Source organism: Saimiri boliviensis, chromosome 9, assembly GCF_048565385.1.
Source record: "Saimiri boliviensis isolate mSaiBol1 chromosome 9, mSaiBol1.pri, whole genome shotgun sequence".
Taxonomy (NCBI): domain Eukaryota; kingdom Metazoa; phylum Chordata; class Mammalia; order Primates; family Cebidae; genus Saimiri; species Saimiri boliviensis.
In genome coordinates this window covers 68,279,157-68,295,910 of record NC_133457.1, presented here as the reverse complement: position 1 = coordinate 68,295,910, position 16,754 = coordinate 68,279,157, and the positions used below count along the sequence as shown (strand labels likewise).

Sequence of the window (16,754 nt, the reverse complement as noted above, 5' to 3'; positions counted from 1 at the left end):
TGAGCAGAGAGGATGGTGGGTGGGCTTGTGGGGGACGGGAAGAAGGTGTCACCTATGCTGACGGGTCGGAATCGTAAGTCCCATCGTCCCTGCTGCCAGGAACAAGGGCAGGAGACCTGGTTCCAGCCCCAGCTGGGCCGCTGAGGCTGGCTCCGCAACCATTGCAGGCACATGAGACGGTAGTTGGGCCTTTCTTCCCTGTGTAGCCTGTAGAACTGCAGCCCTCGGAGGCCTGGGGTTGGGGGATGGGGAGGAAAAAAGGGCTTATCCCAGGGCTTGGGGCTGCAGGCCCTGTCTTAGCTTTAGGGTCAACCAAAACTCACGAATGCACCCCCTGTGCCACTTCTCACCTCTTTGGACACCTTCAAGGGATGGGACCCAATTCAGATGGGCAACGATTCCTCCCAACGCCCACCACTGACTTAGTGTCTGTTTCTGATTACCAAAGTGGTTGCCACGGAACAAATAGAACTGGATTTACACGTCACCATTCACGTGGCTGGTTCCTAGGGCTAAAATGTCCTTTGTCCTATCCCATTTTGAAAACTGATTTCTTTCCCATTGTGGCCTCTGGACGTGACACTGAGTCATGGAGAAGGCGCCATCCTTTGCCTCCTGACACCTGTCTTTTTACCTGCATGAAAGCTCTTTGAGAGCAGACATAGTTGGTCTTTTTCCTTTTAAAAATGTTTCTGGCTGTTAGCACAGTGTCTACCACACGGCAGGTGCTCAGTAAATGACGATAATGAACCTCAGACCTCTGGACTCTCCTTGGTAGATCTTCTTTTTGCGATAGAGTCCTGCTCTGTCACCCACCCAGCCTGGAGTGCAGTAATGAGATCTCGGCTCACTGCAACCTCCCCCTCCCAGGTTCAAACGATTCTCCTGCCTCAACTTCCTGAGTAGCTGGGATTACAGGTGTGCACCACAACACCTGGCTAATTTTTGTGTTTTTAGTAGAGACAGGGTTTCACCCTGTTGCCCAGGCTGGTCTCGAACTCCTGACCTCAAGTGATCTGCCACCTCAACCTCCCAAAGTGCTGGGATTACAGGCATGAGCCACCTTGCCCAGCAGTAGATTTTAAGGGATCTCCCCTCGGTTCTCATTCCAGCTCTGGACAGGACACTTGGGAGTATTGTCCATTCTACCCATTTATATCCCACCTCCCACAAGACCCTGCCCTCACTTCCAGGAGCTGGGCCCCCCTGAGAGCCCCCTTGGGTTGGTACATCCGAGGGAGGAGATGCAGCCCCCTCTGAGACTGTGCTGCATCCAGGGGTGCAGAAGGTGCCAGCTGCTCCCTGGGCAGTGCCATGTCCCACTTAGACTTCTAGGAGGTTGGACTGTGTGGGGGATGCCCTTCAAGATGGTGGTGATACCAGGGAGCTGCCCCCTAGGACTGCGATGGCATCTGGGCTGGAGGACAAACGAGGCCTCGAGACCAGCTCAGGTGTGGTAAGGTGGCACTTTTACCTAAGTTGGAATTCAGGAGCCTGTCAGGGCGATACTTCTCCCACACTGGCTGGAACATCAGTGGGCTATTTTCGAAAGAGCCATCTCCGCTGCAGGCAAAGGAAAGACGCTCAGGCCTCTGCCAGACATAGGCTCCTGCCTCTCGGTTGCAAGGCAGCCATTCACTCTGCTAGCCAGTCAGCAGCTGGTCAACCGGCTAGGCAGTCGGTGGGGCAGCTGGTCATCTGACCCCCATCGTTGAGTCCCAGCACTGAGCAGGAGAGGAGACAAGAGGGATGGGCAGAGTTGGGAGGCTCTAACCGATGCCACATCTGATAGCTAGCTGCAAGGAAGTGGCAGGTCAGCTTGGTCATGAGTGTGGAAACAGCAGAGTTCAGGCCTCCGTTCTGCTTGTTTCCCTTAAACAGAGAGATTGGAGAGGGACAGTCTGTAGGGATAGTGTATTGTGATGCTAAGAGCCAGTCTCTGGAGTTAGACAGTGACGGATTCAGCTAGCCTGGTGACCACGGGCAAGTTACTGACCCTCTCTGAGTCTTAGTTTTCACATCTGTGTAAAGGGATTACAGTAGCACCTACCTTGCAGTATTGTGAGGATTAAATGCAGTAACACCTGCGAGTTGCTCAGAACTGAGTGGGGCCTCAATACAACAGGTGCTGCCAGCACCACCACCATCTCCATCACCGTCTGCAGGTGTGGGGTCTGAGCACGGCTCGGGAAGGAGGAAAGCCTGGAGCGGCCGCCTGCAGCTGCACTCCAGGTGCCTGGGCTTTTCCTCCTCCCTGACGCAGCGGGATGATGCCCCCCTGCGTGGCACCTCCCTCGGGCGCACTTGGACCGTGTGACATTGCTAGGTAGTTGGGTACTTCCAGTCCTTACTCCTTCATAGCACACCAAAAAACTAGCGAAAGCAGTGTGATTAAAGGGGTAACCTGAACACACCTGACGTAAGGGAAGACCGTGTGCAATTATCAAGAACAAGAGACATGTGACCCTCGCACTGATTGCCACACACCAGCTTCTGGGAACAGAAGCGGGGCGCTGTCACGGCGGAAAGAGCCTCCTCCACGCGACAGGGGAATCCTCATTTCAACCACCCACAGCCCCTGCCTCTTCTCTCCCTTCACCTCCGGCTTCACTTAAGCTTTCGGGTGCCCCCTGGGTTCGTGAGTAATTCTCAGGAGGGCAGATTCTAGCCTCAGATGTCTGGGTTCGAACCTCTACGTTGCCCCTTCCCAGCCCTGGGACTTGAGGCAAATTGCTGGTCTACCTGTATCTCCGTGGCCCGATCCATAGAGTGGGGATAATACACAGGATCTGCCTCGCGGGTGGCCATGATAATCAAACGCAACAATGTGCATGAAGTGTGAGTGCAGTCAGCCTTGGATGCCGTGATCGTGATAGTGGAGAAGAGAGGCAGGCTGAAGTCAGTGGAAATCAGGGCAGCCAGAGCTCTGGGAATTATTACAACGACGAGGACTGGGATGGGAAAGGGAGTGTGGACAAATGGGTGATCTTTTCATGTGAAGCAGCCAGATGCCCGGCCCCAGTGGGAGCTGGCGCCCGTGTGAGTCGGAAGCATCAGCCGGGAGGGAGTGTGTGTGCAGTGAGACCCCTCGGCACCCTCCTGACATCCTACCTGGAGAAGCCCGTGAGCACCGGGCTGCCTGCCTGCCGGGCCGCGTCCCACTGCATCCCACCGCTCTGGTAGAGAAACAGGGCATAGGACCTGCTCCCGTCCGTGGAGAGGACAGCCTGGTAGGTGTTGGTCTGGGGGTGGGTGGAAGCAAACACAGGGTGCCCGTGAGTGAGCGGGGGTCTCCTCTCTTCCGTCCTCCCACCCATCCCACAGCCCTGCTTTGACGTGCACATCACCTGTTCTGGTCTGCCCACAGCAAAGGCATGGGCCCCAAAAGGCTGGCAAGTTTCAGGTCAGTTCGGGCAGCTTCCGCCTGGTATGAAAGCACTTACCACCGTGTATTTGCCTTTTTGTGACTGTCTTCCAGGAGGGGAGATAAAGGGTTCTGGGTTGTAATTCAGTTAGATAAGTGTTTGTAAGGGAAAGGTACCAGCACCTGAGAGCTGAGCCAAGATACCAGAGAGCTCGAGAGGGGACTTAATCAGCTCCCTGGGAGATATTTAAGGACATGGCCCAAATTGTCCCCTCCACCTGAACAGCGTGGATGACTGAATCAGGTGACACTGGGGTTTGCTGAAGGCACACGCCTTGTCCACAGGAGGTGACCAGTGAACTTTTGTTGAGTGAAGAAATGAGTGACTTTAGACCAGGCATGAGGAAGAACTTTGTGACTACAAGAGCGGGGTCCTGAGAGGGAGGACAGAGGAGAGGGCGCCATGAGCCCCATGTCAAAGTTGAATGGCCTTGTGCTTAAGAGCCAGAGGCTGGAGTCAGAAGAGCCTCCACTCCAGGCCTGGCATAGCCATTTGCCGGCTTCGTGACTGAGCAAGTTACTAATCTCTCTAACCACCATCTGCCTCATCCCTAAAATGTGGATAATAATACCAGATGGAGCCACATGAAACTGCCGATAGCCAGACATTTTTGACTTACAGAAATGCCACTTGCTATGTTTCAACCTAATAACACCTGGTTTGCTGGGAGGCAAATAGGCAAAGGGCCAAGTGCTCAGCCAACAGCGGTGCAGTGGGCGGGTGGGGCGGGCTTGCTATGACTAGCAATCTTTCCTGGAGCAGGAGCGGGCCTTGGAAGAGTAGCCCCTGCCTAGGATTGGAGGCTGTCTGAGTCCCAGATGGCTCCCAGGGAGCTGTCCATGGGCCCACTCACCCCGAGGCTCCACTGGGCAGGATAGGCATGGGCGCCGACCCACGTGACCTTTAGGGTCCACCTGGCCTCATAGTCCCCGTTGCTTGTGATCTTTCTAATCCAAGACTCGGTCTGCAGGACTAGCGGGTTGTGTTCACCGTACAGCGTCTCGTATTCCTGGGAAAGGAGAGTGGATGAGAACAAGCCAGCGAGGGTCCCACTCCCACCATGGGCTCCTGCCTTCGGCCTGGGGATCCTGCCCACTTTAGCCCACCCACGTGGCCTTCCCTCCCCTGTCCCAGGCCTGCGTTTTTACCATCAGCTTTTCTGAAGCAAAGTTCAATTCAAACCTGGGCTGCAGGAAGGCCTGCGGGGTGCGGGGTGCAGGGTCCTAGCCACGACGTCCAAGACCTCTGCACTTGAGCTCAAACTGTCTCAGAGGGCACAGCCACTCGGGCCCTCCTCTGCCTCCCGTGCCTAATCTGAGCTGCCTGAGGACAGGCGCGGTTCTCTCCACCTCGGAGTCTCTGCACTGCCCTGTCCACACTGCTGCAGCAGCCCTCCTCACAGGCTTCCTCTGATTGGCGTTATTAACCCAGTCCAGGAGCACAGGAGGGGCCCTGCCGGACCCCCTCCTGTTAGGGTCGACACCTACAGCCTTATTTTACAATCAAGTGTTGCACTGTTAGCCCCCACCCCTGACAGCTGCAGGTCTTCTCATGATTGGGTTGGGGTATTCCAGAATCAGCTTAATATCCCTTGCCTGCCTCCTTCCACACCCATATTTAAGCCTCAGTCCTCTGCCTGCAGGGGCCCTGGCTGTGGCAGCAGTAACTCTGGCAATGCCTTCCACACAGCTCTTTGCCTCCCCTGCCAGCTGCTGGGGGATCCTGACTGCCAGGCTTTGAAAGGCTCACCCGGTAAAATATGGTCCCCTGACCATTGGAGAAATCAGCATCATCCCAGAACGGGGCCACCAGGGCCACAGGGTCCCAGCCTGTGAAGCCTGTTGGGAGCGGGTTTGGGTAGGAGAAAATCTGGTAGTCTGACTCTGGGAAGATGATCTGGCCGTTGTCTGTGAACTGAGCACAAGGGTTTTGTGAGAGCATTCAGGGAGGGAGGTGGGAAGGAAACGTCCTCAGAAGCCGACCCCCAGGGGCCTCTCTGGGTAGAGCGTTAGGGACTATAACAACCCCTGAAGTCATGTCCTATGTCCTGACTTCGGGAGAGACCTTTCCGAATGGGTCGTCCCTTGGGTCCTCAGGTGATGGGCTTGGTCCTGTTTCAGTGCAGACCCCTGGTGTGGACCAGCCCCTCACAGGCACACCTCTCTTGGCCAGTCCTCTGGGCCTCATCCTGAAGCTTGTGACACATCAGGTGATGCTCGAGGGTGGAGACCCCCTCCCCATCTCTCAGGGGGTAGAAACCTCTCTCCATCACTCATGGGGTGGAGACCTCTCTCCACTGCTCAGGGGGTGGAGATGTCTCTCGCCATCGCTCAGAGGGTGGAGATCTCTTTCTCTCTCCATCACTCAGAGGGTGGAGATGTCTCTCCATCTCTCAAGGGGTAGAGAACTCTGTCTCCTTTGCTCAGGGGGTGGAGAGCTCTCTCTATGACTCATCCCTTGGTGGGGGTGCAGCCCTCTCTCCATCGCTGAGTCACCCTCTGATGGTGTATTCACTCCTCTCAGAGGTGAAGGAGCCAGGACTGCCCTTCCAACTCTGCTCCAGGAGACAGGGACCCAGGGGCCAGAGACTAATCACAGAACATGGGGACGACAGGAATTCAAGTTTCCCAAGTGCAGGTTTTTTGCTTAGAAGAAGGCCCCGCAGAAGGAGCGGCGAGCTGGGGGCAGGGCACATGGGCGGGCAGCCTTCGCCTGGCTCCCGGCTCCCGGCTGCTCGGCTGGAGGAGGTGAACTGAACCAGGGGCCCAGCCAGGGCTGCTTCCACTGCCAGTTCCTGGGTTCCATCGTGAAGCTGGAGAGAGAAGCGGGCCCAGGGAGCTCAGGCTGCGCGGTGGCAGTGGCAAACTCACGTAGAGGGAATCCCGGAGAGAGGAGCCGAGGGGAAAGCCAGTCAGGGGCTTGAAGAGCGGGGAGGCGAAGTCCACAGTCCTCCTGACGAACTCCAGGTCCCCAGCGCCCGACCCGTAGGGGAGGAGGGAAACTCCTGGGCCAGGACAAAGAAGAGCAGGAAGTCCAGGTGGGCCTGGGCCTTCTTTAGGGCTGGAAGGGATCCCAGAGACTCCCCCCAGGCTGCCCTGCACCTGCCCTCTGTTCCCCGGTGCCCCAGAGGCCCTGCCAGCCGTCAAGGGTTCTTGCTCCCTCTCCACCCGCGTTGAACGCGTCATTTTGCTCCCTACACTGTGCCTGGTATCCTTCCCCAGCCTGGAGAAAAACGGGTCCTGCTGTCAGAATGCCAGCAACGATTCTCAGTCTCTTACAGCAGTCCCGATCCTTTTCAGGGTTAAAAGACAAAAGCCCAACCCAGGGAAGCTGAGCAACTGCATGTCCTTTTCAGGAAGTGACACTTGTTTCCTAAGATGGCATTTCTCCAGAGAAACTTGAAGACCCCTCCAATTTAGCCTAGACCGCCCTAGAGGCCCTTAGGCTCCCGTTTGAGAAACCTTGTCCCAAACGATTCTCACAGCTGCTGACTCCTTGGGGCCCTCCCCTGGTCCTGCTTGGAATCCGGCAGGCTTTCCTGGCCTCCTCACTCCCCGTCAATCTGACCAGTCCAGCCATGGGTGCGGTTTGTAAAATGCAAATCTAACCGAGTCCTCCCTGGCTCTCCTGACCCACAGGATTCCCGCATGCCAGCCGCACTTGGCTCCTCTTCTTCTCATCTTCAGCAACCCCAAAGGCTCGGGGCTCCCCTCCCCATGCAGGGCAGGGAGTACTTTTCACTGCCATACCTTTCACACCTTTGTTCCAGCTGTTCCCACCCTCCTCCCGGCCCCTGGTCCACGTCCCTGAGGCATTTTCCATTGTGTGTGCTTATATCCCAGGACTAATCCTCTAACTGCCTCTACCAGATAGTGATCTGTCCCTTGCTGAATGGCACTGGGCTCATTTCTCTGTCTCCAGCTCCATGCACAAAGCCCGCCTACACAGCGACTCTGATGCAGTCTCCCTGTCCTCGGGAAAGGCCCTTCCCACCCAAGAGAGCAGAGACCATGGGCCAGCAGGCTGAGAAGGAACCTTTAGTTATGTCACCCCTCAAAAGGCATGGGGCACACCTCCACGGCATGACTCACCTTTCCCAGATGGGATGGGGACGGGGGCAGCTGTGGATCGGGTGTCTGTGGAAGTGTTGGGAATGGCGGAGGTGATGGTTCGGGAGGTTGTTGGGGGCAGTGATGCGGCTGTGTTCCTCCCACTGTCTGTCTTAAGGGAGGGTGTCGTCATTCCTGGACATGTGAACAGAGAAGACAGGGGTGGTTCTTACAGTCAGAGAACAGCAGAGTCAGAGAGATTCAAAGAAATCAGGAGCTGGAAGAGAGAGCTAGAAACCTCCTTGTCTATCTACCTACTGGTCATATCCAAACCACTCTCCACGTAAGAGGTTTTTCTTTCTTCGAGGTGGAGTCTTGCCCTGTCACCCAGGCTGGAGTGCAATGGTGCAATCTCCACTCACTGTACCCTCTGCCTTCTGGGTTCAAGCAAATCTCCTGCCTCAGCCTCCTGAGTAGCTGGGATTACAGGTGTGAGCCACCACGCCCAGCTAATTTTTTGAGTCTTTAGTGAAGACAGGGTTTCACCATGTTGGCCAGGCTGGTCTTGAACTCCTGACCTCGTGATCCACCCACCTTGGCCTCCCAAAGTGCTGGGATTACAGGCATGAGCCACCACGCCTGGCCTGTGACACAAGCACTTTTCTATGGGGGCAGGGAGGAGGGTGGCCTGTCGCCCACCACACCCATGGCTGCCTCCTCTGTGGGACCTAACTCAGCCCCACCAGGTAATTCACCAATGCTCTCAAGGCTGAGACTCCTTGGTGCCTTCCCCTGAACCCAGGGGGTCACTGGGAGAGACCAAGGCAAGGAAGGGGGCAGCTACCAGGTGTTTCCGTCATCAGAGCTGGCCCCGAGGACACTGTGGATGCCGAGGAGGTGCTGGTCACAGGAAGCGGGGTGGCGTGGCCTGTGAACCGGGTGGCGGAGCTGGGCGTGGCAGCAGGGCCAGGGGCTGCTGGAGAGAATGAGGAGTGGCTGCCGGAGGGAGAGAAACCCGGTGTGGTCCGAGCTGGGCTTGTGTGACTGGAGGGGGCCACGTCTCCGGATGGCGGTGGAGTGGGATCTGCGCTCTCAGGGTGCTGAGATGCCGAGGAAGCTTCTGGAGTGGTCTGGACTGGGGACACTGACGGAGTCGGCGTGGCACGTGCTGCGTCACTGTAATCACGTGTGGAGCTCCTATGCGTGGATCTGGCGGTGGGATTGGTCGCGGGGGCCCCCCCTTGAGTGGCTGGAGGGTGCTCAGGGCTGGGCATGCCTGAGACGCCCCCCGACAAGGCAGGCGCCCACGTGGCCATGGTCAGGGCGCCGTGGCCGGCGTGGACCGGGGTCAGGACTGCCACCCCTGCAGTCTCACGGATGACCCAGCTCCGGCTGGTGGCCGCAAGGCCCTCCCTGCTGGAGACCACTGTGGAGGGAGCAGGAGGGGTGACATCGCGCAGGGTGCTAGGACTGGCCTCAGGGGACTGGGCTGGTCCTGCTGTCCACGGGCCGCGGCTGTCGCCCACGAGGGCCGTGCTGAGGGTTCTGCGGGACCATGAAGGGGACCCAGTGCGGGCCTCGGGCTGTGGCGATGTCTGCCCACTGAATGCGAACCGTGGAGGCACGGCTGTGGGCGTGGAGGAGCCGGGGGTCGCCGGGGAACCGCGGCCGTCTCCTGTCCCCCGAGTCTGCACCGCCCAGGAGACTGGGCTGGGAGAGGTGAGGCTGGCCTCTCCTGGGGGTCTCCCTGCGGTGGGGACCGGAGAGAGGGTGGGAGAAAAGGGGACCATGGTGGACCCCGTTCCCCCACTTCCTGGGGTGGCGTCATGACTGGCTGAGGGTGACCCCATTCCCGTGCTTGCCGGGGTGGCATCAGGACTGGCTGAGGGGGACCCCGTTCCCATGCTTTCTGGGGTGGCATCAGGACTGGCTGAGGGGGACCCCGTTCCTGTGCTTGCCGGGGTGGTGTCATGACTGGCTGAGGGGGACCCCATTCCCATGCTTTCTGGGGTGGCATCAGGACTGGCTGAGGGGGACCCCGTTCCCATGCTTTCTGAGGTGGCATCAGGACTGGCTGAGGGGGACCCCATTCCCATGCTTTCTGGGGTGGCGTCAGGACTGGCTGAGGGGGACCCCATTCCCATGCTTTCTGGGGTGGCGTCAGGACTGGCTGAGGGAGACCCCGTTCCCATGCTTTCTGGGGTGGCATCAGGAATGGCCGAGGGAGACCCCGTTCCCATGCTTTCTGGGGTGGCATCAGGAATGGCCGAGGGGGACCCCGTTCCCATGCTTTCTGGGGTGGCGTCAGGACTGGCCGAGGGGGACCCCGTTCCCGTGCTTGTCGGGGTGGCGTCAGGACTGGCCGAGGGGGACCCCGTTCCCGTGCTTGTCGGGGTGGCGTCAGGACTGGCCGAGGGGGACCCCGTTCCCGTGCTTGCCGGGGTGACGTCAGGACTGGCCGAGGGGGACCCCGTTCCCGTGCTTGCCGGGGTGACGTCAGGACTGGCCGAGGGGGACCCCGTTCCCGTGCTTGCCGGGGTGGCGTCAGGACTGGCCGAGGGGGACCCCGTTCCCGTGCTTGCCGGGGTGGCGTCAGGACTGGCCGAGGGGGACCCCGTTCCCGTGCTTGCCGGGGTGGCGTCAGGACTGGCCGAGGGGCACCCCGTTCCCGTGCTTGCCGGGGTGGCGTCAGGACTGGATGAGGGGGACCCCGTTCCCGTGCTTGCCGGGGTGGCGTCAGGACTGGCCGAGGGGGACCCCGTTCCCGTGCTTGCCGGGGCGGCATCAGGACTGGCCGAGGGGGACCCCGTTCCCGTGCTTGCCGGGGTGACGTCAGGACTGGCCGAGGGGGACCCCGTTCCCGTGCTTGCCGGGGTGGCGTCAGGACTGGCTGAGGGGGACCCCGTTCCCGTGCTTTCTGGGGTGACACCATGACTGGCTGAGGGGGACGGCAATCCACTTGTTGACTGGGGGGTGTGAGTGTCCCTGGACGGTCTTGGTGAGAACCACGTGGTCTCGCCTGAGGTGGACATTCCGTGGCTTCCTGAAGGTGTTGTGCCACTCGTCCTGGATGAGGAAGGGGTGGCCGAGCCAGCCGCGATGGTGCCTGACCCTGAGGAGGCTGGTTGGCTGGTCTGTGTTCCTCCAGAGGCCTCTGTGCCCCGAGCCTGGTGGGTTTGGGTCATAGCTGGCGCTGTGTTGGGTGATGCGCTGGCAGAGGCTGCTGTCCACCGTCCCTCTGCGCCCACTGGTGTTGACACCACAGAGGTGGCCGGAGGAATGGCCCCTGTGATGGAAGGCGATGTCCTTCCTGAGGGCCCCAGGGTGGCGTCGGGGCTGCTGGGTGCCGCCTGCAGTGCTGTGGTTCGGGCCTGGGTTGTGTGACCGTCCCTGGTGGGCGCTGGGGTGAAGGTTGTTGCTGCACTTATGGTGGATGCGTCCTGAGGAGCCATTTCTGAGGGCGGGTGTTGGCTGGCTGTGAAGGAAGAAGCTGGGGTGGTGGCTGTCTGGAAGCCGTCAGTCACGGGGGAGATGGACCTCGTGGTTTGGGATTCCCGTGTGGTCTTCGAGGCTGGAGTGTGACCACTCTGGGAAACAGCCGATGATCTCTGAGGAGAGGTGCTTACGGGGTGTATTGTTGAACGATACGTCGATGGTGCCATCGTAATTTGTTGTGTGTGTCCATCCAGCATAGGTGAGGAAGATGGGGATGTGGCTGCCTCTGTCATCTGGGTCACACCGTATCTTGGGCTGTGGACACGAACCTCTCCAGTGGTCCCTGTTTCTTGTGTCCATTGTGTCTGGGCACCTGCCCCTGTCGTTTCTGGGAGAGTTGTGCTATGGGAGGGGCGTGTGGCGGGCTGTCCTGGTTCCCCTGTTGTTGAGACCTCAGAAGGGACTCTTGGAATAGTGCCAGCTGTCCACGTAGCTGGACTTCCTGTGACAAGCACAGTGGCAGCACTTGGTGGTGTTGAGGGCAGCTCTTTTGGTAACCAAGTCGTGCTGCCTTCACTGGAGAGTGAAGAAGTCCATGTTGCTTCACGTGGAGTAAACGTCTCCTGAGACGCGCTTGGAGAGACTGAGCTGCTCTCGTGAGGCCGTCCTGTGGTCTCTGCACCTTCACTCAGGTGGGTGTGGAGAGCTGTGGATAGTTCTGGAGGTAAAGACGTGGGGGACAGTGCCGTTGACAGTGCGTCTGACCACCATACGGTCGAAACTTTAGAAGTGATGGCAGAGATGGATCCACTTACGGATAGTGATGTCTCCTCTGTGTTTCCAAGAGTGGACTCTGTGGAGGCTGGCGTTCCGGACACCTCCGACGCTGCCGGGAATGTGCTGCTGTCACTGGAAGGGGACGAGGTGGTTGTTCCGCCAGAAGGGAGGGTCTCCTGAGAAACTGTTCCACTCAGATTGAGTCCACTTGGCGAGGATAAAACAGTCGATGCAACCAGCGTGAGGGTGTTGATTTGAGATACTCCGGTGGTCCCCATGCCGTGAGTCTGCTGGTTCTGAGGAAAAGCTGCCGTGTGCTGAGTAGAAGTCCCTGAGAAAGTTGCAGGTGATTCTCCTTCTGGTTCAGCTGTCATTGAGGCTACTGAGGTGACTGGCATGAGACTTCCTGTAACGGGTGCGGATGCCTCCCCTGTGTTTTCAAGAGTGGAGCGTGTGGAGGTTGTCCTCCTTACAACTTTGGATGCCATCATTGGCGTGTTGCTGAAACTAGAGAGGGAGGCGGTGGCCATTTCATCTGGATGGGCTGTCTCCTGAGAGAAGCTTCCTGTCGGAGTGTGTCTACGTGGTGAGGTTAAAGGAGCTGATGTCACCACTCCTGTGACGGTCGTGGTTTGAGATTCTCTGGTGGTGTCCATGCTCTGAGTCTGATGATTCTGAGAAAACGCTGGTATGTCCTGAGTAGAGGCCTTGGACGAACTTGCTATTGATTGTCCTTCTGGTTCAGCTGTTATTGAGGCCGCTGAGGTGACTGGGGCAGGACTTTTAGTTCCAGGTGTTGACGTCTCCTCTGGGTTTCCAAGAGTGGAGTCTGTGGAGGTTGTCATTGTTATGGTCTTGGATGTCATCATGGGCGTGTTGGTGACACTGTATGGGGATGAGGTGGCCATTTCATCTGGAGGGGATGTCTCCCAAGAAACACTCTCTGTCACATTGAGTACCCTTGGGGAAGGGGAAAGAGTTGATGTGGTTCTCTGTGTGAGGGCACTGGTTTGAGATTCTCTGGTGGACTCCATGCTCTGAGTCTGGTGGTTCTGAGAAAAAGCTGCTGGGTCCCGGGTGGAGAACGTTGAGGCAGTCGCTGGTGATTGCCCTTCTGGCTCAGCTGTTATGGAGGCTGCTGAGATGATTAGAGAAGGAAGTTTAGTTCCAGGTGTTGATATCTCCTCTGTGCTTTTAAGAGTAGACTCTGTGGAGGATGGCATTGTTGATGTCATCATGAGTGTGTTGCTGACACTGTCTGGGGATGAGGTGGCCATTTCATCTGGAGGGGATGTCTCCCAAGACCCAGTCTCTGTCACATCCAGTACACCTGGGGAGGAGGAAAGACTTAACGTAGGCTTCTGTGTGAGGGTGTCGGTATCAGATGCTATGGTGGTCTCCATGCTCTGACTCTGAGGGTTCTGAGAAAAATCTGTAGTGTCCGAGGCAGAGATCCTGGAGGAAGTTGCTGGTGATTGTCCTTCTGGCTCAGCTGTTACTGAGGCTGCTGAGGGGACTGGGGTAGGACTTTTAGTTCCAGGTGTTGCTATCTCCTCAGTGTTTTTAGGAGTGGCCTCTGTAAAGGTTGTCATTGTCATAGCCTTTGATGTCATCATGGATGTGTTGCTGACACTGGAGGAAGACGAGGTGGTTTTTTCACCTGACAGGGATGTCTCCTCAGCAACAGTTCCTGCCACATTAGATACACTTGTGGAGGAGGAAGGAGTCGGTGTGGTTCTCTGCGGGAGGGTGCTGGTTGGAGCATCTCTGGTGGTCTCCATGTTTTGATTCTGGTGGTTCTGAGAAAAAGCTGTTGTGTCCTGGTGAAAGGTCCTTGAGGAAGTTGTTAGTGACTGTCCTGGCTCAGCTGTTATTGAGGATGCTGAGGTGACTGGCGTAAGAGTTTCGGGAAGCGGTGTTGATGTCTCTGCTGTGTTTCCAAGAGTGGAGTTTGTGAAGGTTGTCATTGTTATAGTCTTTGATATCATCATGGGTATGTTGGTGACGCTAGAGAGGGATGAGGTAGCTGTTTCACCTGGAGGAGATGTGTCCTGAGAAACAGTCCCTGTCACATTGTGTGCACTTGGGGAGAAGGAAGGAGCTGATGTGATCATCTGTGTGAGGATGCTAGTTTGAGATTCCCTGGTGGTCTCTGTGCTCTGAGTCTGGTAGTTCTGAGAAGAAGCTGACGTGTCCCAGATAGAGGTCCTCGAGGAAGCCGCTGCTGATTGTCCTTCTGGCTCAGCCGTTATGGAGGCTGCTGAAGGGACTGGGGTAGGACTTCTAGTTCCAGGGGCCGATGTCTCCTCAGTGATATTACAAGTGGACTCTGTAAGGGTTGTCACTGTGACAGTCTTTGATTTCATTATGAGTGTGTTGCTGACGCTAGAGGGGAATGAGGTGGTCACTTCCTCCGGAGGGGATGTCTCCTGAGGAACAGTGTCTGTCACATTCAGTACACTTGGGGAAGAGGAAAGAGTTGGCATAGTTCTCTGTGAGAGGGTGCTGGCTTGAGCGTCTCTGGTGGTCTCCGTGCTCTGAGACTGGTGGTTCTGAGAAAAAGCTGATGTGTCCTGAGCAGAGGTCCTTAAGGAAGTTGCTGATGATTGTCCTTCTGGCTCAGCTGTTATTGAGACTACTGAGGTGGCTGGCATAAAACTCCCAGGAAGCGGTGCTGATGTCTCCCCTGTGTTTCCGAGGGTGGAGTCTGTGGAGGTTGTCATTGTTACATGCTTTGATGTCATCACGGGCGTGTTGCTGAAACTGGAGGGTGATGAGGTTGTTGTTTCTGCTGGAGTAGATGTCTCCTGAGAAACAGTCCCTGTCGCATTATGTTCTCTTGGGGAGTAAAACGGAGTGGATGGGGGCATCTGTGTGAGGGTGGTGGTTAGAGATTCTCTGGTGGTCTCCGTGCTCTGAGTCTGGTGGTTCTGAGAAAAAGCCGTTGTGCCCTGGATAGTGGATCTTGAGGAATTTTCTGGTGATTGTCCTTCTGGCTCACCTTTTATTGAGACTGCTGAAGTGACTGGCCTAAAACCTTCAGTAACAGGTGTTGTCTCCTCAGTATTATGAAAAGTGGACTCTGCAAAGGTTGTCATTGTTATAATCTTTGATGTCAATATGGGTGTGTTGCTGCCACTGAAGGGGAATGACGTGGTCTTTTCATCTGGAGGGGATGTCTCCTGAGAAACAGTGTCTGTCACATTCAGTACACTTGGGGAAAAGGAAGGAGTTGATGTAGTTCTCTGTGAGAGGGTGCTGGTTTGAGCGTCTCTGGTGGTCTCCATGCTCTGAGTCTGGTGGTTCTGAGAAAATGATGATGTGTCCAGAGTAGAGGTCCTTGAAGCAGTTGCTGTGGATTGTCCTTCTGGCTCAGCTGTTATTGAGGCTGCTGAGGGGACTGGGGTAGAACTTACAGTTCCAGGTGTTGATGTCTCCTCGGTGTTATTAAAAGTGGACTCTGTAAAGGTTGTCATTATCCTAGTCTTTGATATCATGGGTGTGTTGCTGACACTGAAAAGAGATGAGGTGGTTTTTTCAGCTGGAGGGGATGTCTCCTGAGCAACAGTCCCTGTCACACTGTGTACTCGTGGGGAGGAGGAAAGAGTTGATGTAATCATCTGTGTGAGGGTACTGGTTTGAGACTCTCTGGTGGTCTCTGTGCTCTGATTCTGCTGGTTCTGAGAAAAAGCTGTTGTGCCCTGGATAGAAGACCTTGAGGAAGTTTCTGCCGATTGTCCTTCTGACTCACCTGTTACTGAGACTGCTGAAGTGACTGGCCTGAGACTTTCAGTAACAGGTGTTGATGTCTCCCCTATGTTTCCAAGAGTGGAGTCTGTGAAGCTTGTCACCTCTGGTGTCATCACGGGCGTGTTGGTGACACTGGCAGGGGATGAGGAGGTTATTTCACCTGGAGGTGCTGTCTCCTGAGAAACAGCTGCTGTCACATTGTGTACACTTGGGGGAGATGAAAGAGGTGATGTGGACATCTGTGTGAGGGTGGTGGTTTGAGCTTCTCTGCTGGTCTCCATGCCATGAGTCTGGTGGTTCTGAGATGAAGCTGATATTTCCTGATTAGAGGTTCTCAAAGAAGTTGCTGTTGATTGTCCCGCTAGCGTAGCTGTTACTGAGCCTGCTGAGGGGATGAGGGCCGTGTTTTCCCTTCCAGGTGTTGATGTTTCCTCTGTGGTTCCTGGAGTGGAGTCTGTGGACGTTGTCACTTGTGGCACCCGTGATGTCATCAAGAATGTGCTTCTCACACTGGAATGGGGTGAGGTGGTTGCTTCACCTGAAGGAGATGTCTCGTAAGGATTGCTCTTTGTAGAACTATGTCTACTTGAAAAGGATGAGGGAAGCAGTTCTGTCGTTCCTTTGAATAGAAGACGGAAAAACTTCATGAGATGAGAGTTTAAGCTCAGTGAAATTGAAGGTTTTATTATACAACTATTTTTTACCCAGAGCACTCCGTGTCACCAGGTGACAAAATGATGAATGTAAACATTTATTTATTTAACCATAGCTAAGAATTTTGCCTGCATATGCAGGCACCTACTGATAGTGAATATTGCAATAAATAACATATGCCAATATTTTGCCTCCATGATGTTTGCCTCCAAAGATTTTGTTTTGTTTTGTTTTTTGAGATAGGGTCTTGCTCTGCCACCCAGGCTGAAGTGCAGTGGTGTGCTCAGGGCTCACTGCAGCCTTGACCTATAGGACTCAAGCAGTCCTCACAACTCAGCCTCCCAAGTAGCTAGGACCACAAGCATGTGCCATCATGCGCAGCTAATCCTCTTTTGTAGAGATGAGGTCTTGCTATGTTGCCCAGGTTGGTCTTGAACTCCAGGGCTCAAGGAATCCTCCCGCCTCAGCCTCCCAAGGTTCCGGGATTAGAGGCATGAACCACCATTCCCAGCCTATTCTGGAAGAACTATAATGGAATTACTGATTGAGTGCACCTTGTACTTTCTCCTTATGAAGCTTAAAAGCCAAGATTCACGTGTTTCAGTCTCACAAAAATGTTTAACTAAAATACACACATATCATGCATTTAAAAAAATGAAATTAC

The 16,754-nt window shown here is 56.0% G+C and overlaps 1 protein-coding gene across 2 annotated transcripts in view; it reads right to left on the bottom strand.

Moving 5' to 3' along the window:
- The window catches only part of MUC4 (mucin 4, cell surface associated), a 47,196-nt gene that overhangs the window by 16,179 nt on the left and 14,263 nt on the right, over positions 1-16,754 (bottom strand). For both annotated transcript variants that reach the window (XM_074406124.1, XM_074406125.1), the window contains exons 2-9: positions 8,319-16,055; positions 7,517-7,669; positions 6,296-6,429; positions 5,175-5,339; positions 4,279-4,434; positions 3,112-3,242; positions 1,475-1,563; positions 53-232 (exon numbers count right to left, since the gene is read on the bottom strand). In XM_074406124.1, the coding sequence (XP_074262225.1) occupies positions 53-232; positions 1,475-1,563; positions 3,112-3,242; positions 4,279-4,434; positions 5,175-5,339; positions 6,296-6,429; positions 7,517-7,669; positions 8,319-16,055 (8,745 nt within the window). The remainder of the gene's footprint in view (positions 1-52; positions 233-1,474; positions 1,564-3,111; positions 3,243-4,278; positions 4,435-5,174; positions 5,340-6,295; positions 6,430-7,516; positions 7,670-8,318; positions 16,056-16,754) is intronic.